At 47.1% G+C, this 24,274-nt stretch overlaps 7 protein-coding genes across 7 annotated transcripts; 5 read left to right on the top strand and 2 right to left on the bottom strand.

Moving 5' to 3' along the window:
* Positions 1–1,055: 1,055 nt before the first annotated feature.
* N7474_000143 (uncharacterized protein) lies at positions 1,056–2,413 on the bottom strand (the record flags this gene model as incomplete). Its single annotated transcript, XM_057191558.1, has 5 exons — positions 1,056–1,482; positions 1,549–1,712; positions 1,774–1,998; positions 2,080–2,184; positions 2,252–2,413. The coding sequence occupies 5 exons, from the start codon at positions 2,411–2,413 to the stop codon at positions 1,056–1,058; spliced, it is 1,083 nt and encodes a 360-aa protein (XP_057056511.1).
* Positions 2,414–3,226: 813 nt separating this feature from the next.
* Positions 3,227–5,230, top strand: N7474_000142 (amino acid permease; the record flags this gene model as incomplete). Its single annotated transcript, XM_057191557.1, has 8 exons — positions 3,227–3,340; positions 3,413–3,483; positions 3,539–3,562; positions 3,619–3,708; positions 3,760–3,842; positions 3,908–4,305; positions 4,362–4,691; positions 4,748–5,230. 8 exons carry the CDS (start codon positions 3,227–3,229, stop codon positions 5,228–5,230), a joined length of 1,593 nt encoding a protein of 530 aa, XP_057056510.1.
* Positions 5,231–5,992: 762 nt separating this feature from the next.
* Positions 5,993–7,766, bottom strand: N7474_000141 (uncharacterized protein; the record flags this gene model as incomplete). The annotated part of the gene is made up of 6 exons (XM_057191556.1): positions 5,993–6,589; positions 6,647–6,901; positions 6,960–7,019; positions 7,071–7,408; positions 7,464–7,508; positions 7,562–7,766. The coding sequence occupies 6 exons, from the start codon at positions 7,764–7,766 to the stop codon at positions 5,993–5,995; spliced, it is 1,500 nt and encodes a 499-aa protein (XP_057056509.1).
* A 6,247-nt stretch (positions 7,767–14,013) lies between these two features.
* Positions 14,014–14,985, top strand: N7474_000140 (uncharacterized protein; the record flags this gene model as incomplete). The annotated part of the gene is made up of 4 exons (XM_057191555.1): positions 14,014–14,116; positions 14,188–14,292; positions 14,363–14,767; positions 14,828–14,985. The coding sequence occupies 4 exons, from the start codon at positions 14,014–14,016 to the stop codon at positions 14,983–14,985; spliced, it is 771 nt and encodes a 256-aa protein (XP_057056508.1).
* Positions 14,986–16,743: 1,758 nt separating this feature from the next.
* Positions 16,744–17,325, top strand: N7474_000139 (uncharacterized protein; the record flags this gene model as incomplete). Its single annotated transcript, XM_057191554.1, has 1 exon — positions 16,744–17,325. One exon carries the CDS (start codon positions 16,744–16,746, stop codon positions 17,323–17,325), a length of 582 nt encoding a protein of 193 aa, XP_057056507.1.
* Positions 17,326–19,457: 2,132 nt separating this feature from the next.
* Positions 19,458–21,284, top strand: N7474_000138 (uncharacterized protein; the record flags this gene model as incomplete). The annotated part of the gene is made up of 5 exons (XM_057191553.1): positions 19,458–19,485; positions 19,559–20,484; positions 20,532–20,675; positions 20,729–20,864; positions 20,917–21,284. 5 exons carry the CDS (start codon positions 19,458–19,460, stop codon positions 21,282–21,284), a joined length of 1,602 nt encoding a protein of 533 aa, XP_057056506.1.
* A 397-nt stretch (positions 21,285–21,681) lies between these two features.
* On the top strand, positions 21,682–24,257 carry N7474_000137 (putative C6 transcription factor; the record flags this gene model as incomplete). Its single annotated transcript, XM_057191552.1, has 4 exons — positions 21,682–22,508; positions 22,565–22,824; positions 22,889–23,114; positions 23,168–24,257. 4 exons carry the CDS (start codon positions 21,682–21,684, stop codon positions 24,255–24,257), a joined length of 2,403 nt encoding a protein of 800 aa, XP_057056505.1.
* Between the last annotated feature and the right edge of the window lie 17 nt (positions 24,258–24,274).

Raw genomic sequence — 24,274 nt, 5'->3', positions numbered from 1 at the left:
CTTCAACTGGAGATACCTCGCTGGACGAGTTACTCGCTCCTAGAATATAAGTTTGGGGGACCTGCAGGAGAATTGCTTAGGCCTATGCGCTGGACCCACATTTCAGCTTTTGGGAGCGCCCCCGGCCTTATTGGACGTGAGTGGGCCTTGACTGGGCAGCGGATCTGCGCCTAGTCTACAGTGTTGGAAGTCACAGCACGATGACGATCGACCGCCCGAATCCGGGGCCAGAACCGTTCATTGGAGCTAGGGCTTGGCAGAACCTGATCCTCGCAAATCAGGATCTAGCCTGGAAGTAGTCGATTTGAGATCCGCGAGTCGAAGTCGAGTCGACATGGACCTGTTTGGCTTGTTTCTTCCTGGATTAATCTGATTATCCATCAATTTGAAGGATATTTCGGGTGAAATATCTTAATAGATTACTGCTATTTACTATTGAGAGGTGGCCATGTTTGGCGCAGGGCCATTTAATCATAAGCAGCCAATGATGGAATCCATGGTTGAGGAATGCTTCTGCAATTGCGATTTATATTAGGATGTGCACACAGTGCACACAAGAGAGTGGCCCATTGCCAGATGTCACCCAGGGCGCACAGTATTGGGTCGCCAAACGCACCTATACAGAGATAGATATAATACACAGTGTAACCTGCACGGGACGAGGGCAGGGCAAAGGAAGGTTGCAGCGCTCAGGGCGAGGATCAGTCAAGTTGTATCTCGAATGGGAAAGTGCAGGATACAGAACTAAGAGCACATTGACCATGCCAACCGTCTCGGCAGTTGATGACCTTCAACAATGATGTAAATGGTAAAGGATTTACAGTGCTTACGAACCATTCGAGCTGATTGGTGAAGAATTGCCGTTTGCAATGGGTAGTAAACTAACTAGCCCCTTTTCGAATCCTTCGACTACATTGCAAATAGAAACATGCCGAAGCTAGAGCTGGGGGCTAACCGTCTCACTCATACATATTATATTATAATCCGCTTTCGGAGGCTATCAAGCACGTAACTAATATCCACCACTAGCTTGCCCAAGTAATACATACATGTAATTAGGGAGATCCTTGGCCCCCGTCGCCCCTGTCGCTCGTCCATGGGCGGGTCTCCGAGACGATGTGCGCCTGGCTCGACTGGCTATCCAGTTCCCAATTCTCCGTGACGAAATTCTGGCCTCGTCGACTCGGGAGAGGGAATGTCTCATGACTCTCAAGCTTGCGGTCTCGGGACTTGGACTGCGTCTGCGACCGCAAGCTCATTTTGTAGTTCCAGGTCGTCGGGTCTTCAACGCCCTCGAGCTTGAGGCCGTTCGACCGCATCCAGGACAGAAACGGCTTAAGCTGTCCCCAGCATGCGCTCACGATGCTCAAGCACTGAATAATCACTTCCAGAATCGTGATCTCGCACATGCTGTACGTCGGATCGGCGGTCTGCGTGCCTTTCCTGATAAAAAAGATCTCGACGATGATTGCTGCCACCACACTAGAGAAGGCGAGACGATTAGTTCGAGTTTGCGGAAGCATGGGAAGATCAGGGCCGAATACTCACAAGAGCCGGGGCACAAAGATACCCGCAAATATCAGGCGTCGCTCCAGCGACGTTTGGATGCTGGAAATCAATATCATGGCCTGGCTGAAGATCAAGAGGTCGGTGATGATGTTCGAGATGCAGATGAAGTAGCGCCATGCCAGCTGGAGACCCCGTTGAGTTTCCTTAGCATGATCCGAAGTCGTAGAAAAGAAGGCGATGTGGGGATGAGAAGATACCACTTACCTCGTCAAAGCATTGGCCGTTCCAGATATCCCAAGTGTGCGGCACGGCGCATTGAAAAGCAGAGCCAAAAATTGCGACGGTCGCCCAGGCATAGACGATGACCTCTACTCCTCTGGCGAGCCATTTGTCTTTGGAGGACGGCGTGAGACTCCGGATGAACACGATCATAGATAGTTTCGAGAACATTAAACTCAGGATGTACAGCAGAGACCCTGCGAAGAGATTCTGTCATTATCTTGTCAGCATTGAGTCCAAAAGCATAAAATAAAAGCTCAGAGAAGTTCTGATGCAAGACCATCAACGGACCTTCATCACTTGGACCTGGTCGGCACTGGAGACATTCTTGATATGCTTCCCATAGCCGGAACCAACCGCCAAAGACACGACAATACCCTGGCTGATGCCGAAGACCTGTTACCCAAAGATCTCGTTAGAAAGGTGCCAAAGTAAACACAGAAAGAATCCCAGACAAGCATACCAGAGACGCGATGATCAGAACATCGTCGACGGTGAGCTTGTGGAATAGTCGATATTTAGTTCCCAGTCGAGCAAAGACACTAAAAATTATTGTGACCAAAAGAACCCAGGTGGTGACGTTCACCGCCGGAACTTTGGTGTCGCCCTTGAATCGTGTACCCATCGAGGCTGGACGTGAAGATGGATGTCTCAAACAAAAAAATTCATAAAAACACTGACAGGGAAGCACGCGTGGTTACGTTTGCTTTTGTATTATATCCTTGGTGCCCGCTGCAATCCTTGGTGTCCACTGCTGGGGCGAACCACCAATTCCATCCACTGTTCAGTAAATCAAGAATACAGATTGCTTCCCATAAAATACATACTGTACCAGGGGTTCGGAGGGGGCGCTTAATTTCACAGCGGCCTCTCCGACAGTCCGATCATTAGCTACGTAGATTGCTCTGTCTTCGCTATCTCGGCCTCTTTATTTGCTCAGCTCTCCTTGTTCTGCGTATCTTACGACTTGATCAATCGTTTTCTTCGCTACAGACGTTCCACTGGAAACATGGCATCGGTAAGCCTTTTGGGGTTCAGCACTGAGCAATGGACACTGACTGGGTGGGGGAATTCGCCCAATTTTGGCGCCCCCGGGCTATCAGCTCGCCCTATCAGCAGCCGCAGCCTGATTGGATACACGGCCAACTTTCTTGCAAGAGATCGACGGGGCCTTGAACCCCTTGGGCGTTGGGCAAAGGGTCGGACACACACAGGATCAGGTGTACTAATATCATTCGCTCATGTGTATGAAATTACCGTCGATGTAACATGCAAACTCATCACTTAGAATGTGATGCTCTTGCCCCTTTTTTTCAACAATTCCAATACCTTTTTTAACCGGCTGTATCACTCTCCGCATTGTTCAATTCCTATTGTTCAATTCCTACCTATGTTCTATCTTCCCAATTCTTGCCATACCATTGATTGACCACAAACGATGGTATCATATGAACTGAAGAATTCCACGGCGGGCGAGGCACATCGCGGCCTGTCTGTCCAGGAGCGTGATAATGTTGACCTTCAACGGATGGGGAAAAAGCCAGTCCTCAAGGTATGTATGCCTAGTGATCTTTGCAGCCAATAATGTCGCAAGTCCAGACGGCTAAAACTTGCATCTTTTCAGCGAAACTTCGGTATTCTCTCCATTCTCGGCTTTAGTTGCGCGATTCTGAGTACCTGGGAAGGCATGCTTGGGTGAAATTGGTCCATTCTAACTTTTCAAGGGCTCCATTGCTGACAGATTGCTCAGTACCTTCAGTAGCTCTCTGGAGAAGTATGTGCATATAACCCCAATACCCTGTTTACCTACAAGATTCTAACAGTTATCAGTGGCGGCTTTGGCGGTACTGTCTATGCCTTCATCTTTGGATGGGCAGGCACTACGTCCATTTTCGTGGTCTTGTCAGAACTGGCATCTATGTATGTTGCGGCTCCCTACTAGGTTCAATGTTGAAGCTAACCATAAAATAGGGCGCCCACTTCCGGAGGTCAGTATCACTGGGCTGCCATGCTTGCTCCGATCAAATACCAGAAATTTCTCAGCTATATCACGGGTAATTTCTAGACTGTGGACCATATTGTACCATATCCCTTACTAACCGTCTGTATATAACAATAGGTTGGTTTGCTGTCCTTGGCTGGCAGACTGCTTTCGCTGCGTCTGGCTACTTGGCCGGAACAATGATCCAAGGTGCTGCGATCCTGGGAAACAGCCACTATAAATCTCTTCCCTGGCAAGGGACGTTGATTGTCTGGGCTTTGTTGATTGTAGCACTCCTTGTGAACCTGGTTGGAGGAAAACTTCTGCCCCGAGTTGAGGCGGTCATTTTGGTGATCCACATACTTGGATTTTTCGGCGTCATGATACCCTTGACATACATGGCAGACCGTCAGCCAGCGAAGGAAGTTTTTTTGGAGTTCGAGAATGGTGGGGGTTTTGCCACACAGCCATTATCCTGGTTCGTCGGGATGACTAGCTGTGCTTTCGCCTTCGCTGGAGGCGATGCCGCCGTGCACGTAAGTTTTTGAGTTGCTCAAGCCTCTGTATTATGTTAGCTAACAATCTTAATCAGATGTCTGAGGAGGTTGCAGATGCATCGCGTGTTATTCCTAAGGCTATTATGCTTAGTGTCGCAATTAATGGCTCCCTGGGCTTCAGCATGCTGATCGCTGTGCTCTTCTGCGTTGGCAATCTCAAGGACGCGTTAAACTCCCCCACTGGGTATCCGTTCATGGAGATCTTCTATCAAGCAACCAACTCTCCGTCTGGTGCACTGGCCATGTGTTCTATCGTTCTTATTATTTACTGCTGCGCGCTTATGGGCATGCTGGCCGCGGCGTCTCGCCAACTTTGGTCTTTCTCCCGAGACAGGGGAGTTCCTGGGTGGCGATGGTGGAGTCAGGTAAGGAAATCATGCTTCACCGGAAGTCTTTCATTATCTAACGGTCACTGTACAAGGTTTCCCTATCCCGGCAGATGCCAGTCAACTCCATCCTACTTACTGTAGTCGTCAGTGCGCTGCTAAACCTTATTAACATTGGTTCTGCCGTTGCCCTGAGCGACATTCTGTCCATGGCAGTGTCTGGTGTGTACCTTTCCTATCTCGTGGTTTCGATTCTGCTCTTCCGCCGCCGAATCAAGGGCGAAATTTCTCGGTATAACGGCAGCGAGGACGATGTCGTCAACGTGCCCGGTGCGAAGCTTGTCTGGGGGCCATTCCATTGCCCTGGCATCTGGGGTATCTTGATCAACGCATACGCGATCATTTATATCACCATTGTTATCTTTTTCAGCTACTGGCCTGCAGGAATGAATCCAAGTGTGGAGGAAATGAACTGGAGTGTTCTAGGTATTGGTGGCAGTAGCATTCTTGCCATTGTATACTACTTTATCCGTGCCCGTCGCATCTACACGGGCCCTATTGTGGAAGTCTCTATTTAGCGTCCAGAGAGACAGGCTCTCATTGACCGTCAAAACAGTGACCCTCATCCTCAAACCTGTGGACTGAGGGTTGCGGTCATTGACCTTAAGGGTCATTGTTATTGTCAACACCCATAATGATCAGTGGTCGAGTCAGGCCACATTGTACGGCTTGTTCCAAATTCTAATAGTCGACGTCGGCCCTGAGATTGGCAATTATTCAAATGTGAAATTCTACTATCAAGAAGAATAAGAACCCTTTGCTATCTGAATTTGATGCAGGTCGTGATGCAATGGACCCAACGAAACAATTGATAGCTATAAGTTTGGAGGCTTGTGCGTAGAGACTTAGGGATCCAAAAAGTCTTCTAGTTGCTTCTCTAAAGGCTTATTTATATTGACAAGGATAGGCGACAACGAGTCACCACCTCTGCCTGCTTCTGATATTTTCTAGGGTATTGCGCGTCTCCATTAGCTATGGGTCACCTAAGAACCTACAAATTTGGATCATTCTATAAACCCTGCTAGCGAGTCTACATAGGACGATTAATGTACTACTAATGAGAGATCTCGTTAATATGGGGGCCTTCTGCTTTGGAAGAGCAGGTTAAACCTGGATAGGGATTAGTGTATTCTAGCTTCGGCCAACTGGTAAGCTATGGTGGTGACCTATGACCTAGTCTGGCACTGTCTGAACAGTCTAATTCCCTATGGTTTGAATCACCGCTAAATTTTTGCTAGAAAGCTTTTAATCTACACTTCTATGTTTGTTTTGAATCCTCCTCACGTTTGGAAAACCCAGCGGGGATCCTTATCTCCTAAGAATTCGCCCTCTGCGTCTCCAATATCGCCCATCAAAGCAGTCAATCCTTGTTCTTCCCGCAAACGCTCTTTCTCCAAATTCTCCCGATGTAGGATATACCACAGTAACCCCACGACGCAGATATTGCCAACTAGGTATCCTAGCGCAACGCCATTACCAAGGTAATAGCGTGGCTTCATCTCGGTGCGGTACAGCTGTGTGCCGAGGATCGCACCGCAGTTACCAATAGAAATCTGCATAGCGTTGGCGATGCACCGTTTCGTCTGGCCTGAGACGTTATTGGCTGGCCAAGATAACACTATGGCAACTGCAGGGAAGATGCCCGCTGCTAAGAAGATAGTTCCCACATAACACACTCCAGGATGGGAATCGGTAAGTAAGATGATATATCCAATACATGCAACTGCAGATGAGCCCATGATAAAGGGCGCCCGGCGTCGTGTCCGCTGTGAGAAAACCGCGACCGCGATGGTCAAGCAGACAGCTATCACATACGGCGGCACAGTAAGTAGCTGCGCTTCAGCGGCTGAGAACCCCAGTTCCTCGATAATAGTTGGCTGCAAGATGTAAGAAACCTTTCGACGTTTAATTTTGGGGTAAGGCCGCTAGCTCACCAGGAAGAGTGAAAGCGTATACTGCGGCAGAGATAAGGTATGAAATCCTAATCCATATAGCCAAATCTTAGGGTCTTTAACTGCATCTAGCACAGCGGACCATGTGAAGGCCTCCTCGCGCGTGGAGTCGTTATCATTTTTCAGGCGGAATTGAATGAACTGCCTTTCTTCCTTGGAGAGAAACTCTGCAGTCGAGGGATAGTTGTAGACCCAGAAATAGCTGATGACGGAAACCACGAGAGTCAATAGTCCCTCCTAAATAGATATCCCTAAGTTAGCTCGAATCACTTTCTGTTTGCTTCCTGGAACTTACCAAGATGAAGATCCATCGCCAGCCACTATACCCGCCCACACCCTCCATGTGCCCAATGCCCTGGAGATAGTTAGCTAGATATATTAAACCAATTATAGATAGAGAACCGACCCATGCTAGAATTCCACCAAACGCACCCGCAAGGGATGCGGCACTGAAAAACAGAGCAATGCGATAGTGCTGTTCATTCCGTTTATACCACATGGACATATAGAACACCACGCCAGGGAAGAGACCACTCTCCGCCACGCCGAGAAAGAACCGCGAAGACAGGAAACCGGAGTAGTTCTGAACAACTCCTAAGAGTGTAGCGACAACCCCCCAAATGATGGAGAGGGTGGGCAGCCATATTTTGGGCGTGGCCCTCTTTAGAATGATGTTGCATGGGATCTCAAATAGCACGTAGCCGACAAAGAACAAGGTGAGGCCGTTGAGGTACTGATCTCCAGCTGCAAGGACCCCTCGATTAGTCTCCGAATTCTTGGAGTGAAGGATATGACATACACATATTGATGTCGGTTGTGAGGCCATCCAGCTTTGCATTTCCGACTAAATCGGCTAGTCAGTATTTGTCTACTGAATCTCTAATCTAGGAAGCGCACCATTGCTCCGATCTAAGTATGAAAGGAGATATAGTAATGTCAATGGTGGAAGGAGCTTGTAGTCCAGTTTCCGGAGTAGAGCTTTCTCGTTGATGCCCACTGATTCTGCGAGACTGTCCGACGAAGGTGAATAGGGGCCTTCGTCCTTTGAGTCGATGCCGGCATCTTTTGTCGCATCGGCCGTCTTCTCTGCGGGGGCGGCCATGGCGACAGAACAGGCCTCGAGTTTTGTACAGAGCGAGAGGTCTGGTGACGTGAAATACTCGGCAGCTCAAAAGTAGAACAATCAGTGGGGGATAAGCTATTTAGTAATATCTGTAGAAGCATATCATCGACCATGTGCTTCACGCGATATTTTAACTCCGCACTGACAAGCCACGACAGAGACGAGAAAGTATGTTATCGTGTCAATTTCCCGGCCGAGTGCCTGAATCAACAAATCAGATTATCCCCTGGCGGGGATCTGCTTTTGACAAAGCCGGAACAACAGTAGGGGTGGATGGAATGAGCAATTTGGGTACTGCGATGACGAGATCCGGTGTGGGGGGCAAGGATTATTGGACCCTCTCCGCAAATACATAGGATGTGTACTTTTCCGACATAGGGACGCCTTTGACTATTATGGTAACTGTGTTGTATTTAATTCTTGACTCGGAGAATAAGAAGCCAGCAAGTTGATGTTCAACAATGCCCTATATGTAACCTTTACAATTCCAGATTCGAGAATTCCCTGTTTACACAACCCCAAGCCAATTGGATGGAATATAGTTCAGGACAATCATCAATGGAGTCTGGCCGGGGCTAACTCTGTTAAACTCTCAGCATCTGGTTCTACCAATAAGTGTCATTATTAGCAACACAAGACACTATCGAGTCAAAGTCAGGCTAAAGTATCTCCACGGAGGGACGTGCGGGGGAGCTCATGCCATCCGTTCCCCAGATCACGTCACCGAGCGACTGTCAAATCATATCTCCGATGATTGTTGTGAAATGTCTTCGCCCATAAAGAGGGTGGGGAATTAGGCTAATTCCGTCAGACTTTAAGGGTCGCAGGTTTCAACAGATTCGGATAGATATCACCGGGGGTTTTACAGAGTCTAAACTCATTCTTGGCCAATATCGCTAACAGAATCAGTAACTAGCAAAGCTCTATAGAATATCTAATCAGCGTGGAGAGCTCAGAGAATATCAGAGGTGATAGAAGCCAGACAAAAAGGGAGATCACGGTGAGAGGTATTGAGTAAGTGGTCTTTCAAAAAGGAATGCTTATCTAGTGGAGCGGGAAGTGTTGCACAGTGGCGCGTCAGGTCAGGACTAACAGACGGACGGGAGAACCAGGGGATTCTGGCTGGCGCTGAGCCGAATGCTGTGACCGAATAGAATAATGAAGCAATCAAACGTCTTATTATTATCGAATGACGAGAGTGTTGTATGTGTTAAAGTCTAGACTACAGGAGTTCCGCCCTCCAACCATCGCAATGCCCTATCTGTAAGGCCAAAACATGTCACGTGGGCGCTGGGCGCCAGCCCGGCTGCACTAGTTATCAGGGCAGCAGCGCTGACAACTTCAGGCACCATCTCATCATTAGCTACGTAACTTAATTTTAGAGACAAATTTATTATGTAGTTTTACTAATGCAACTGTTTACAAATTTCTGTTTTCGACTACTGTCCAGCATGTCCTATGATTCCTGAGCTTTCTCTAAGCTTTCTCCTAGAGCCATGTGCGCTGAGTGCCCAAGGTGTCCAACGCCTATCGAGGGCTGGGGGGTGGGCCCGTATACTGATAACCCGTGTAACAAGATCGGATGCATAATACCGTGTGCTCCTGACCGACACGGTCGTCAGATCCTGGTCGTACGACCAGCACGAGCGCAGGATCGCCAACTGGCGACCACAACAGGTGCAATCCTCAACGGTCGTCCATCTACGTTCTTGCGGCCCTTTTCCCACGACTACTTCTTATGGTCCCACGACTACTTCTTAGAATGCAGTCCTAGGACCACGTAGTTGTGATGATTGTGATGCTTCTTAGATTGTTTCTATTGTTTGCTTGCTTCGTTTATTTGCTTTGCTCTGTTTGTTTGGTTTGTACAGTATGACATGGCAGATATATCAACTTCTCATCGTCGTACTTCCCACTTACCTTCTGTATCTTTGCTTCTCTCGTTGAATGCGCTCTGTTATTTCTACAGACTCGGCCTTCACAGTAGTCCCAGGACCATTTTGCAGTCCCAGGACCATCTACAGTACCGATCTTCTTAGTTACTGGACTGGCACAACGCTGTGTTCCTATTTCCGCGACAAAATACTCCCGCAACTCCAGTCCTAGGACTATTCTTGTCTCGGGACTACCCAGGCCCTGTGACTCAGGCCCTGGGACGATTGTCTCTGGTCTAGGTATAGTGAACGAATTGGAAGCAATTTGCCGTATATCAATGACTCATTCGATCCAATACAGCTACCAAGCTCTTTCTGAGAGGAGCCAAATTTGGATTTTGTCGGTGTACCCGCCCCCTAACTAGTCGGGCCCTCACCGCTCTCCGTTGGTGAGGGCCCTCCCCAGTCTAATGGAAACCCAGTCTAATGGAAACCCAGTCTAATGGAAACCCAGTCTAATGGAAACCCAGTCTAATGGAAACTTTGCAACACTCCCCCACCCCCCCCAAAAACATCAAGAATTGAAGCTATTTACAAATACCCCCCACGTCTATCAATAGTATAAAGTGGCTGGCCGTCGTCTCCATTAACCCATTCAAGCTCTGCCTCTCTTCTCTGATTTTCCTGCTCCCTAATTTGGTCTTGGCGAGCCCATTCATCCCGTATCTGTTTAGCCTCACTTTCATGCTTCCGCCTTTGTTTCTCGGTCTCGATGATATCCCTATTTTGGATGAGGGTATTCGAGTCCCTGACTCGTAGAGCACCCCCTTTAGATGATTGGCGCTTAGACTTTTTAGCACTGGCCTGCTCCTGGTTCTCCTAGAGGCGAATAAGTTCCCCCGATACCTAGGCCGCTAATTGGGCCTATAGAAGACTTCCCTCCTAAATTAGCTTAACCCGACGCTTTAACCTATTTATTTTAGGACTATCATCGTCTAGGGAGCTCTCTTGCCTTATTAATATTTTTGGTAATTTTGTAACTATCGTTAGTAGTGAATTAATAGTAGAACTTGAATCAGGGGGTGGAGTTTTTAGATCCCCTTTAATACTCCCTCTTCAATTAGGTGGCTATGATTGAAATCCTACTCTAGAAGCTCGTATTCCTGGCATCCATCATAGACAACTAGATCTAGCCTATCGTCTGGTCGAAGTGCTTTGTAAATAACCTTAGGATCGAAGGGCTAAAGCCTATAGTGCTTGAATGAATGCTGGAACCCTATAGATTTGATGAAGAAAATCCCTCTTCTCTGTAACTGACCTACCTTATAGTTTAGTCCTATTATTCTCCCTCTGATAATAGTGCTTATACGCCTAGAAGGGCTTAGAATCGAGAGGTTAAAGACGGTAGGTAAGTTTAGAAGGGAAATAGTATAGAAGTATCCGATTATAATAGCAATAATTGATGAAATCGAGCTCCTTATAGGACTTATGGCTATTAACAAATAATAATCGATAGTCTATACGCTATAGAAGTCGTGGTTTTGTATACTTATTAAAATATTGCAACTATTGATATACGCGGACCTAAATAATCAATTAATTGATTAATTCATTAATTAATTAATTAAATAAGCGCTTACCTTATTATTCTAGCCGTTAGCGACGTCGTAATGACATAGTCATTAGGTAAATCTGGCTAATATCGATACTAATTCTTAAGGTGAACTATGCTAGCATATAATATCATTAGAGGTATTATCTAACCATCTACTACGATACATTCGATTCCTATCACTAATTTCCCTATACCACTAGTTAGGGCATGCTTTTTCCTATCTAGGAAGTTAGTCACAACTTTCTAGGATTTTCCCTAGCCGAGTTGGGAGCTAGTTTCGTCGACGTTGTAGATATTGCGTGGTCCGAATTTGAGGGCATTTATCTCACCCTCTAATTTATGAAACCATTTAATTATTGCTAGTAGTCTCTCTACGTCTATCCTCTTCGCTTCTATAGATTTTTGGGTTTGAAATTTGAAGGTTTCAGGGAGGCGTTTCATAAAACGATATACTCAATTTTAAAATCAGGAGATAAGGGCCCAGGGCAATTAGGAGAGCAAATGACGGCAATCTTTGAGTCAAGCACGCTCCTTTACGCTGGAGCTTGTAGGTGAAATGACGAGCAAAATCGACTACTCTCCTGAGCCTATATTTATCCCTCCCGGGACTTCAACAGTGGACCTTGGAAATAGTGACAGACATTTCATTATTCTAGCATGCTTTCCTTGATGTCAATCTCCTCAAATGAGTAATTATTTGCACCAATATTGGAATCCCCATAACAAGAAATAATCTCGTCTTTCAAGACTTCCTCCTTGCTCTTGGGCGGAACATGCCTCCCTATGTGGCGCACAGCGTATCTTGTATAAATAACAACTTTATATTTCCCAACAATACGCTCAAAACCGGTAGTCAGTTTTGGGTTTCGCTCCACCTTTGTAACTGGAATCGGAGTGTATCCGTGCCAGTAAACATTAGTTGACGCGTTTTCTCCCAAAGATGTATGTTTGCTGAACAGTAGCCAATCAAAAAGTACTTGCATACGAATACCACCATCATGATAAGGATGTCCATTTTGAACAGGCTAATTAAACTTTGTCAGAACCTAAAGAAATAATATCCAATAAAATAAAACAATCTGGTAACTCACCAGGATCTCATATGAGGAATAAGATTGACTTCTCATAGCTTGGCGGGTTCTTATGAAAGCGACCTCGAATATTGGTGGTTGCTGTATAAGCATTTTCCTCCAGCTTGCTTCTTTTCGCACATAAGCTATTTTTTTGGTGGGATTCCGTATCATATCGAGTGTCGAAAGCGTGAATGTGTCCGTCTCTGGCGGACATATTCCCGGCTTTGGGAAGAATGCAGGAAAGGCCTCTGCTAGCAACGGATTTTGAATCTCATCGACCCTCTTATCAGGGATTAGAAATAGGTATTTTTGAATAGATGAAGACTCTTTGATCAAATTGATCCAGGTACGACAAATCAGTTGGGCAGTGGTGAGAAGTGTTCGTAGATCTAGTTGTAGTAGAACCATTTCCAGCAACTCGGGGGTTAAGAAAACAGTATCCGACAATGATGTGGTGAAAGACATTGTGGAGTAGATTGAGAGATGTCAGGCAGAATGAAATGAGATTTTGAAAAGGATTTGCCCTTACGGCATCTTTAACCTCATCAATTAGGCGCTGTTTCACTAAAAACTGGCCTGGTTGAGGTTGGAAACTTTTAGCCCCTTAGAATCATTCACTCATCTTGGTCATATTTAACATAGAAATACACGTGTCCTTAAAACTGAGCCGTGGTAAAACTAGTGCCTAGTCTCCACGTTGAGGTTCTTGTGAATTTGGCTAAGCGAATCCTGTGGCCCACCTATCTAGCCTCTCTTTGTTCACCAGACACGATCTTTGCGTGTGTACCACCTTAAAAGTGGATATAAGGCGAAGGAAAGCTGTTGGGGCCGGCCTGGGGCCATTGGGGCTAAAAGAAATCTCAAGTTCAGGGGGCCGGTCCGGGACAGCTCTGCTACCGGCCCCTTTTCTTCCCGTGTATGGGCGAAACGAGTGAATATCGATTTTTATATTCGATTTCAAACTTCACTGTGGTTTATTCAGAAATAAATTACACAAATACCCGCCCCATAATTGGTCGGGCCATCACCTGCGAGAGCGGTGATAGCAGGTGAGCAGGTGATGGCCCGACTAATTAGGGGGCGGGTATGTATTTTGAATGTTAATACTATGAGCTTTGGCCTTTACGCTTAGGAATTGAAATAAGATTCGAACTTTCCTTCGCTTGTCTCCTTTTCCTCCTGGCAGTCTTGTTGTGTTTCAAGTTTTCTGTACTTGGAAATCACTATGAGGCCTTCTATCACTTCTAAGTGGCTGTCTGGCTATTCAGGCGCAGGGAACTTCATTCATTTCCTTTTTATTGTTGGTCTTACCAGTGCTCTTCCGAACAGTTCTATAAACTCGACAAGTCTAGTTCCAAGAACCTCGTTCTTCCAACAATTTATATTTGTGGGATGCGACGCAACCCAGGAAAATGTGATTAAAACATCCTTTTCTAATGTTCAAGAATGGTACTAATCCTCCTTCCCGAACTCGTGGAGTGGCGACTCGAAAGCTGATAGAGTTGGTAGCTCGAGGTCCAACGAAGTTCCCTGGCTAGTGTGCAAGATTATTTGAATGGGGTACTGAATGATCAGAATCGTACGGCCATTGAGAATTGCTTCATCGGAGGAGATTCTAGCTAACTATCAATCAAGCCCAGTTGACCTCTGCGCTCAAAAACCGAATGAACACTTTCAAGATGTTCTATGGAGATTTTGACTATACTGATTCGTGTGAGGTCTCGGGTAATATAGACAGAATTGACCAAGTGGTGGATGTTATCCGGAGTGAGCCATCCCTCATGTCTTTTCGCCAACAGAAAAATTCGAAGCCTCTACTAACCTCTTTCTTTTCTCAGGGACTGACAAAATCATATCCGATTTCGCGTTTTCTGGGACTTACGCACCTACTATTTTCTGCACCGATGAACATTTCATATATGAGAGGTCTGAAAATGACTACAGTTAGTCCCTCCACCTGCCTTGCCTTCACCTATAGAAGCCTTGCTCTGTTCCGTCACTAAATATGTCTAGAATTCTACAGAAACAACCTGGATTCAAATAACAGAGAGGTAGTTATGAGCTTTGGGGAGGAGTCTGGAATATGTGACGACGAAGACGTCTTTGCTGCAATGCTTCACCCAACAACTGGCGCTGTTAGTGACTGGATGCTTATTTGCCCATTCATGTTCGAGAAATGGCTCGGGTCTGACTCAAACTCTGACTCCGGTTCTCAGTCTGACTCTGGAGATGACTTACGTTACCTATCCGATTATCGTGCCCTGAGCCTAAACGACATGATTGGAAAACATCTAGATGATATTATGGGGGATTGCCCGGAAGGTGTACTCTTTCATGAACTTTCCCACTCCGAGCATGTTTTCAGTTTTATAGATGTGGATGACAACGGTAACCAGGTGGAGCAAAATATCAATCTCGGTAAGTTAAACCCCGTAGTTTCAGGAGAACAAGAGCTAAGTCTATATTGAATGGCCCTAGACGATGTTGAAATTTCTCCTGGGCGTGAAGCATACCAAGCCGAAGGAGTAGCGATGCTTGCGAGAGTTTCTCAAAACAATCCTTTGAAGATGGTTCGAAACGCTGGTAAGGGTCCAATGGTGTATCTCGAGATGGTTAATATCCTAATGATGAACTAATTATTCGACTCATTCAGATACGCTTGCTTACGATGCTGGAGGCAAGTACCCTGGGCCTTATTTAAGGAACGATTCCAATATTAATAGTTTATCTAGCGGCTTATTTAAGTCAGTGCTCATGGGCACCAAAGGGAATTTGCAATGCTCCCCCGACCTAGAAGCTCTGGATGTTAGGGATCAGGCCAAATTGTGTCAATTGATGGTATGTCCTATGCACAAGAAGGATTCATTAAAGAAGGGAAGAAAGAGAAATGGGAAGAAAGAAAGGGGAAACAAGATACGCGGGTAAACACGGCAGAACTAAAAGGCGGTCAACAGTCACGAAGCTTTAGGTGAGTATAACAATATCAGGACTTCGTACGAAGGTCCCATAACAACTTATTAGTTAGAGTAGTATATACTAGCTAATTAAGTCAGCTATTATCCTTGTCTAATAGGAAGGAGAAGCTTGCCTTAGTCATCCCATGCCTAAGATCTTAAGGGAAGAGACTATCCATCTCTTCGTACTAAAATATCTAGAAGTATCGCACAAAGACTAGAAATCTAGACTAATATTTAACATTATAGGTTCGAGATACTAGCGAAGGAAGCCTTCGACTATCCTTAGCGTGATATTTTTAATCTAGTATTCATAATTCGGTGGTTTGAGGTTCAACGAAAATCTAGATAAGTATAAGCCACTAATAATTCTGCGTAAGGGCAATCTATTTTTGAAAGTTTCGTTTCACGAAAAGTATATTTCGCTTTGTTGAATCCTCGAAGTCACCTTCAACTTTACTATTAGGTTATTGAACGAAGCTATTCTAATCAACCTCTTCTAGGTTCTTTGCTTTGATTCGAGGCATTTAGAAAAAAGGTACGCCTAAAATCTTTTAAGAGGCGTACAAGAATGTGAAAAGCTTCCATAGGCTTATACTTTCTGATAAACAAAACACCTTAAAAACAAAATATTTACAAGGGCACAGTGTTGCCCTTAAATGCTTTACCATACTCCTGATGTACGCGCCGACTAATTTGGTGTACCGACCGCTGCATTGAACGAGATAAGACCTAAGACAAAACTAGGTATAGTCGACTTCGGTTCTCTTAAACGATTCGCAGCGTGGAAAGGCCACGCTTTCAGATTTAAAGACCACGCACAACCATTGCCTTTCCATCGTCACCTAGAGTTACTCCGTATAATTGACGAGACCTACTCCGCACACGAATCATGATTGGATCGAATCCCTGTTCGCAAGCCTTCGAATGGGCCAGCCTCGTGTTCGGGGAGATACTAGATCGTATTGGGGTTCAGTAATGTCGATCAGATCCTTGCGTCGGTGGTGAGAGGAACGGCCCGTATTCGAGGGACATTTACGAAGATGCGGATTGAATTGCACAATTAGAAAGCAATGAGCAGGCTATGGAGTAACTGAGAGTAGTAAGAACTCTTAAAATAGAGATTATAAGGAGCATAAACGCCAACTCGGCCCCTTTTACTTCGCGAAACTCAAGACTGTGGCCGAGCCATCTCTGGATACGAGATGCATCAAACATGCGCCTCCTTCGTTACATCTAGCGGCTCGATGTGGGTCCATTGGGTCCGCCACCACACTGAGCCGCAGCCGCACGATAATTTAATCATACGGTACATGCCCTCCCTGCCTTAAAGGCTAGCTTCGTCCCCAGCCTGTGCTCGTCGACCCGGCTCATCTTCTGTTTCTCTTCATTCCTACTACCTATCATAAACCACAAAACTGTGCCCACATTGCTATAGGCATGCATCAATCAAGGCAAATTTCAAAATGGTGGCCAATTAGTTTCTTTATATCTGCTGTTGTTTTTTTCATTATTGGCGGTGCACTTATTGGCACTTACCTTTCCAACTCCTATTCAGACTGCTACAGCAGCTTTTCCTACTACACCGACTACAGTGATGACTACTGCGAGGGAAATGACGGCGAATATTATGGCGGGATTGCATGCTTTGCAATTGGCGCGGTCTTGAAACTCACTGCGTGGATCCTCCTCATTATCTTCTGTGTCAAGCGGCGTCATGCTCAAAGGGCTGTTGAATATGTCAGTGCCCCTACTATGCAGGGCCCAAATCAACAGTATGCACAGCCTTTTGTTGCACCTCGACCAACCTATCCTGTTCCGGAGCCCGGCGCACAATACGCCGCTCGATCTTTGGCCTCTCAGTCACCGGTATACCCCGACACACAGCAGACTACGCCATATCCTAATACCCCTCCTCCGAAAGAGGCAACAGAGACAACAGTCAGATTCTGTGGTCAATGTGGAGCCTCGATCACCAGCCCATTCTGCCCGCATTGCGGTACTCGAATGAACGGCTACTGAAGCGGCGGAATCAATACGCTTGGATCTGATTATTGATGCCACAGACGGTAGGGGAGAAACCAATTCTCATCAATCCTTATTTCATTTTATGTGTTTTGTGCTTTCTTGCGAGTTCCACTGTCTTGTGGTGCTCAATGTATTTTTCGGCTCTCTTCTTCCTAAGCGATAGTTATTATTGTCTACTTAATAATGTACTTGCCTTCTAACCGGGGATCATGCCTCGGGAACTGGATTGTTTGGTATACCCATGGGACGTTACCGTAAGCAAAGATAAGATGGTAATTTCTCCCTACTGGATTTCATTTCTATGTTGGAAATCACCAAGCTGAAAACACAGACCTTATGTCCGACTCAAGACTGAAACGCGAGCAATTCTTTGAAAGTCTCAGACACCCTTTCCCACAGTACCCCTTTCCTCTTAAGACCTTCCCTTCAAGCTCTTATCTCGCACGGTCGCTAGGTGCAAATATCACCATTCACATAATCTCACACAGTTGAGATTCTATGGTGGCCCAAGGGACTCAGGACCGCTAGCTCAGCTGTAATCCAGCCAGAGAGCATTTCATAAGGCTTGAATTGAATTTTTCTCCACTGGATCTTGGGACGTCTTGCATTTGTCTGTCAGTTTTGGACTGACGAGCGCTCTAGGAACTGCAGCCCAATCGAGTCTTATCCCGACTGCCTTGAGTGAAAGATTGACAATGATTCCATCGCATTCATCAGGTATCTGTCAACTACTGAGGCATCAATGACCACAGAAAAAGCTGCCGTCTATCCACTCCCCGAGCACCGAGATTTGGTAAATGTTTGCGGCAATCATGGACAGTTCACCGCCCTCGTTGGAGGGGGTGGTGGCGGCAAGAGCACTGTCTGAAGTCTTGTCGAACGACTTGACAACCCCTCAACTGGTTCTGTCTTGATCGACCATGCAAACCTGTGTGAGAAGGGCCTTCTCAATTCCAGAAGACAGATCGGTCTTGTGGTCCCGTCATCGGCCCTAATCGGTGGTACTATTCGAGAGTGTCTTTCGATGATTCAAGTATCGAGGACGCTTGCAACTATTTACGACCTTATGGCAGGTTCTCAGAGGCCCATTAAATTAGTTTCAGAGTAAACGCCAACTTGTCATCTCCTCCCTTTACGCTTCTCTCCTAGAGGGTTCAAATACGCCCGCTAGTGTTCAATGCAGTCGGGTTTCAAGTAGGCAGAATAACGACTAGCGATTGACATCCTACGCTAGCTAAGCAACATCGGCTCTTGGCGCGAGCTTGTTTCTTTCCCGAATCTTGGGGCTGAGAAGTGATATTCAGTTCGGTATCTGCTTGATCGGAATCAGATTCTAACGCATGTACACCTGATTCTAGACCGTACTGGAACACTTCGTCTTTCCCTTTCAGTGCTTAACTACCCGTTGTTTCTTTCTACTCCCCGAGTAGTGATACTGTTGACGGGAAGACTACCATCTCCGGGAGCGATCGGCCCCCGAAGTATAAGGTAGGTCTCCACGCCACCCCGAGCTGCTCCTTGAGTAACCTGATTACCCCTCCCTATTTTTATGCACAACCTAAGGCTACATTGATGGAGCATTGATGCGGATTAAAAGGTAAAACCAATTACTGTCCAACCTTACTAGTTTCGGTTTTCCATGATCTTGAATTACTGAAATTATACTCGCCCTCGTCAGAATTATTTTCGTCCGACCGGCACCACTTATCCGTTCAGCTCTATCAAACGGGTAAGTGGTGAGATTATCCTCCACGGATATTTGCCTCAAGAGGATAAGTCCAACAATGCATCTCAAATCCACGTCAAAGCTCCATTTGCCACTCAACTGGTTGAGCATGCATAGAACGTCGGATTCGACCCAATCGTAGTTAGCGAAATCCTGCCCCCACGACTGGTACAACAGATCCTCTGACACTCAGCATCGGGATTACCACATGGCGTACGCTAACCCCGGGTTCCCCCCGGAGTATACTGGACCAAGCGTCTGGAGACAAAACATTAAATACCTTGCTTTGACGTAGTCGCAGCGTAAACCCCGTGTTTTGCACTCCCCCGCTTCAGTGGGCTAGTGAGTTCAATTCCTGAGCACTTTTGCGTTACCAGCGAGCCCACGAGGTGCCAACAGAATGTCCTGGCTCGACAAAATGCCCAAGAGTACACATATCTTTTCAATTCCACCCTCGTAATGCACATGCTGACACATCTATAGCGTACAACGTCTGGGCAGTAGCAGTCATCGCTACACTTGGTGGAATGCTTTTCGGATTTGATATCTCATCTATCTCGGCCGTCGACGTCAGCAAACAGTATCTCTCCTACTTCAACGCTCCGGCTGGTGTGATACAGGGCGCTATTGGTTCTTCCTTGGCGGCTGGGTCTGTCGTAGGCAGTATTTGTGCCGGTTACTTCTCAGACAGGTTTGGCCGCCGCGACTCGGTCTGGTATGCCAACTGGTTCTGGCTCATTGGAACCGCTGTTCAGGTTTCGTCCCGTTCAGTGGGCCAGCTGATTGCCGGCCGTGCCATCAACGGACTCTGCATTGGAGTGACCACCTCACAAGTACCCGTCTACCTTGCTGAGATCGCAAAGGCAGAAAGTCGCGGCACTGTAGTTATTATTCAACAGCTTGCCTGTGAGTTTGGAATTCTAATCATGTACTTCCTCAGTTATGGATGCTCGGTAAGCATGAACCAAGTTGCGTATGAAAATGAGGAAGCTGACATTTGTGTGCTCCAGTTCATCTCTGGGCCTGCTTCTTTTAGGGTCGCATGGGCTATGCAATGGATCCCTTCAGTTCTCATGTTTTTTCTGCTCCCATTCCTTCCTGAGTCACCACGTTGGTTCGCCAAAGTGGGCAGGAAGAAGGAGGCAATCGAAGTGCTGGCACGTATCCAAGCTAATGGGGACGTGAATGATCCTTTGGTTATCGCTGAATGGGAGGAGATCTCGATAACAAATCAGGCCGAGAATGACGCTGGCAACATTATACAAAAGTTGTTCTTCAGGGGGATGTGGAAGCGCACCTTGGCTGGCTTTACCGTCCAAATGTGGCAGCAGCTTTCGGGAGCCAACGTCATGGTTTATTACCTGACATACATTGCAGAAATGGCAGGCCTTACTGGGAACGTCGCTATGATCACGTCGGGCATTCAGGTACGCAATCTTCTTATTCACATGAACGGAGTTCCTGACAATATTAGTACGCTGTATTCATCATCTTCACCGGCATTACCTTCTTGTTCGTTGACAAAGTTGGACGCCGCAGCCTGCTGATTTCGGGCGCTCTCAGCATGGGTCTCTGTCACTTCATCGTTGGTGCCATCATGGCCACTAACAAAGCTAACGTAAGGTATATGCTGTTTTGAGCAGAAGCAATCTGCTAACTCTGCGACTACAGGTCCCTGGCGGTATTGGTGGCAATCCCAATGTCAACTTCCGAGTTGTGGGTAAGAATGCGCAGAATGCTGTTATCACCTTCAGTTATCTGCTCATTGTCGCCTATTCGATTACACTGGCTCCAATGTGTTGGATCTGTATGTCATTCCCACCAGCTTTTGTTGAATGTACTAACCTACGCTAATATAGACGCTGCCGAGGTCTGGTCTCTCGGCACACGAGCTACGGGTATGGGTATTGCCTCACTTGGCAACTGGCTCTTTAATTTTGCCTTGGGTTTGTTTACACCACCCGGCTTCCAGAATATCCAGTGGGAGGTCTTCATGATTTTTGGGACCCTTTGCATCTTCATGGCTGGTTGGGTGTTTGGATTATATCCTGAGACGTGCGGTAAGACCCTGGAAGAGATTGAGTTCATGTTCTCCAAGGATGGCCCCCCGGCTTGGAAAACACGCAAGGGAGATTCTCGTCTTGCACGGGAAATTGAGGATGTCAAAGCTCGCAAGCAAGCCGAGGAGGCGCCTAGTGCCGAGGGTGTTCAGAATGAGAAGGCCTAGACTACTAGGCTCTCATGCTCAGTTAGCACCTGAATGTAATTTATAATTAGCAGGCTGTACCGAATTTCATTCATGCATATTGCATCCAACCCAACCATCTAAATCATCGTTGACGTAAGGGCATACTTCCGCATTCGGGTTGCCCCACATCACGTGCCCATCTTATCTGCCGCTCCATCCCGATCTCGTGGAACAGACCGCGTCCGATTTCCAATCCAGTTCCGAGCAATTGTCCAGTCCATCATGCGCGACTGACGGACTGACAGGAGATTCTCTCATTGCCAGTTAATCGCTCTACCCGTGTTACCTCCGGTCTTCCGCCCCTATGCCGTCATTGCTCGGGTAAGACGCTCTTTCGGTCTTTCCGACAACCCCAGCAACCCGACAACAAGACGCAATGGCGTCGCCATATCAGCCATCTACATCCTTCTCTACACCCGCTGGCTCCCAAATGTCCGCGTCCAACAGAGCTGTGCATGATCTACCCCAGGATCAGGTGGATGCGATCATCAGAACGAAGCGCAAGGCACGCGAGCCGAAAGCTTGCTATCCGTGCCATGCGCGCAAAGTCAAATGCGATCGCAATTTACCATGCGACGGCTGTGTCAAGCGCGATCACGCCGATATCTGTTCCTACGAACGACCTATCAAGAAACGAGCTCCAGGGGTTCACGAAAGCCGATCTGTCGATCACTCCGGGGTTTACAGTTATGACGATGACCAGCTACATCCGAATGCCGAACCTTCTTCGAGTCGCCAAAATGGTGCTAGCGCTGGTGGGCGTGTGTCTATAGCTCGCGATGAATGGGACAACATGCGGAACAGGCTGAGAGAAATGGAGTCGACAATCTCGAGTCTGCGGGTTGGTCTGGACCGCGTGGAGGATGGCTATCAGCCGCCGATAGAGACCAGCAGCGTACAGAGTGGAGATGCAAGCTCCCGGTCAAAGGGCGCATCCCCTGAACTTGAGGGGATCCACGCGGCAAATACCCTCGGGAAAGGCACTGTGCACCTCGGATCACGGTCTGTTCTGGCTTACATCTTGAACAATAAATCTGGGTCAGACCAGCTCCAGGCGCTTTTGGAAGGCGGGATACTCCCAAAACTGGGCCTTGATAATGAATCTGCGACTTATCCATTTGTCGACCTATGGTCGTCGGACATGTCAACTTTTGACATCAGTGCCGTCTGCAGTGCTCTTCCGACGGATCAACAGTGCAGAGAGTGGGTAGCCCTCTAACTTGGTCTATGGCGATGGCAGCTAATGTTATTCGAAACAGGTTGTATTACTACTACAGAGATTATGCGGGCGCTATTTACCCGGTCCTCGAAGATGTTCCTCAATTTCAAAATACTCTCGAGCTTCTCCTACAGACTCGAGCTTCAATAGGAGGTGTCTATCGCGCGGACACAGATGAAGCTCAGAAGCCCTTTGGCGTCAGCATCGCATATTTGGGTTTACTGTTTGCCGTTCTTGCTTCTGGATGCCAGTCATCAGATCTTTCAAGTAAAGAAAGAGAATTGACATCGCAGGTCTACGGTATGTTGCCTTTTTTTTGGTATATTACATTCCCGCCATATCATTCCACTAATTGTTGGCTCAGTGTGCTGCTCCTACCAATGTCTGCGGATGAACAATTTCTTGTCTCAACCGAACATTGAAGCTATCCAAACTCTCTTGGTGATTGGAAACGTTTTATCGTACAACATGAACCCTGGAATCTCATATGTTCTGCTTGGCATGACACTTCGGATGGGATTGGCCCTTGGTTTGCATGTTGATTCGACCAGATTCTCGTCTGCGGAGCGATATCGTCGACGACACGTTTGGTAAGACTTTTTTGGCAATATTATTCATTTGGCACAGATACTGATATGAGCAGGTGGTCTATGGCGTGGCAAGACAGCCATTTCTCGCTTTCCTATGATCGACCCTCGACCACAGCCGTTAGCCAGCCCGCCATAGCGTATCGGGAAGGATCCAAGCCAGGCGAATATTTGTATTTCGAATCTCTTTGCCGGGTTATTTCCTTGGCGCTGGAGGTTGTTCGGATCCGAATGCTTAGTCCGCATGCGCAGATAAGCTTCGAAAGCATCCAAGGCTACAAGGAAAGAATCCAGAAGATTATTCTCGAAGCAAAACCCTATTTGCGCGACAGTCAATATTGCGCCACGGTCACTCAACATCTCGAGCGTGTTGTGCTTAAACTTCACTCGTCATACTTTGCATCTGAGCTCTGCCGACCTGCGCTCAAGCCGACAGCCGATGTCAATGACCGACACACCGCTAGCATGCGTGGAGACTGCATTTACAACTTGATGGCCACTGTTGAGGCGTACATTGAAATGCATAACATCAGCACTCATGCCGCACGTTCCTGGATTACCTTACAACGAGCCATCAGTTCCGCCTTCCTACTGGCTGTCATCGAGGAGGCCAAATCAGACCCTAAAGTTTGGACCCTATTGCGGCAGTTAGAGGTCATAATCGCTGAACGGGCCAGTATTGAACGCGTTTATGATACAGGACATGTCGCCGCAAATGCCGCTACACTGGGATCTCCGTCTCGCGGCCCCGGCACCTATGACCCGATTACAGGTGCCACAAACCCACCAGCCTTCATTAACCCCGTCATAGATCCAACTTCTCTCGCCGCCGTCCCTGGCTCAGATACTCAAACGCAGTGGGCCAAATCACTGGCAAAGACACATCGTGCTCTCCAAAAGCTCCTCAATGCGGTGGGCAATCCGGCTATCCGATCTGGCAGCGGTCCCACCGGTACAGATGCCTTTCCCAACCAGTCGAACACCTACCAAAGTACCCCTTTTGCTCCTCCCCCGTCAGCTGGAATGACACCTTCTGTCAGTTCTCTGCCGCCTCCCACGCCAGAAAGTACTACTAGCGGGGAATGGACCATGCCGAATCTACTCGATCGAGCAGCAGAGTACATTCATCCCCCGCTGTGGAGTTGACAGTGACTGTTTTTATA

The sequence above is a fragment of the Penicillium riverlandense genome (genome assembly GCF_028828495.1).
Source record: "Penicillium riverlandense strain IBT 135883 chromosome Unknown utg000001l_segment0_segment0, whole genome shotgun sequence".
NCBI classification, from domain to species: Eukaryota; Fungi; Ascomycota; class Eurotiomycetes; order Eurotiales; family Aspergillaceae; genus Penicillium; species Penicillium riverlandense.
This window is presented reverse-complemented; position numbering and strand designations above follow the sequence as displayed.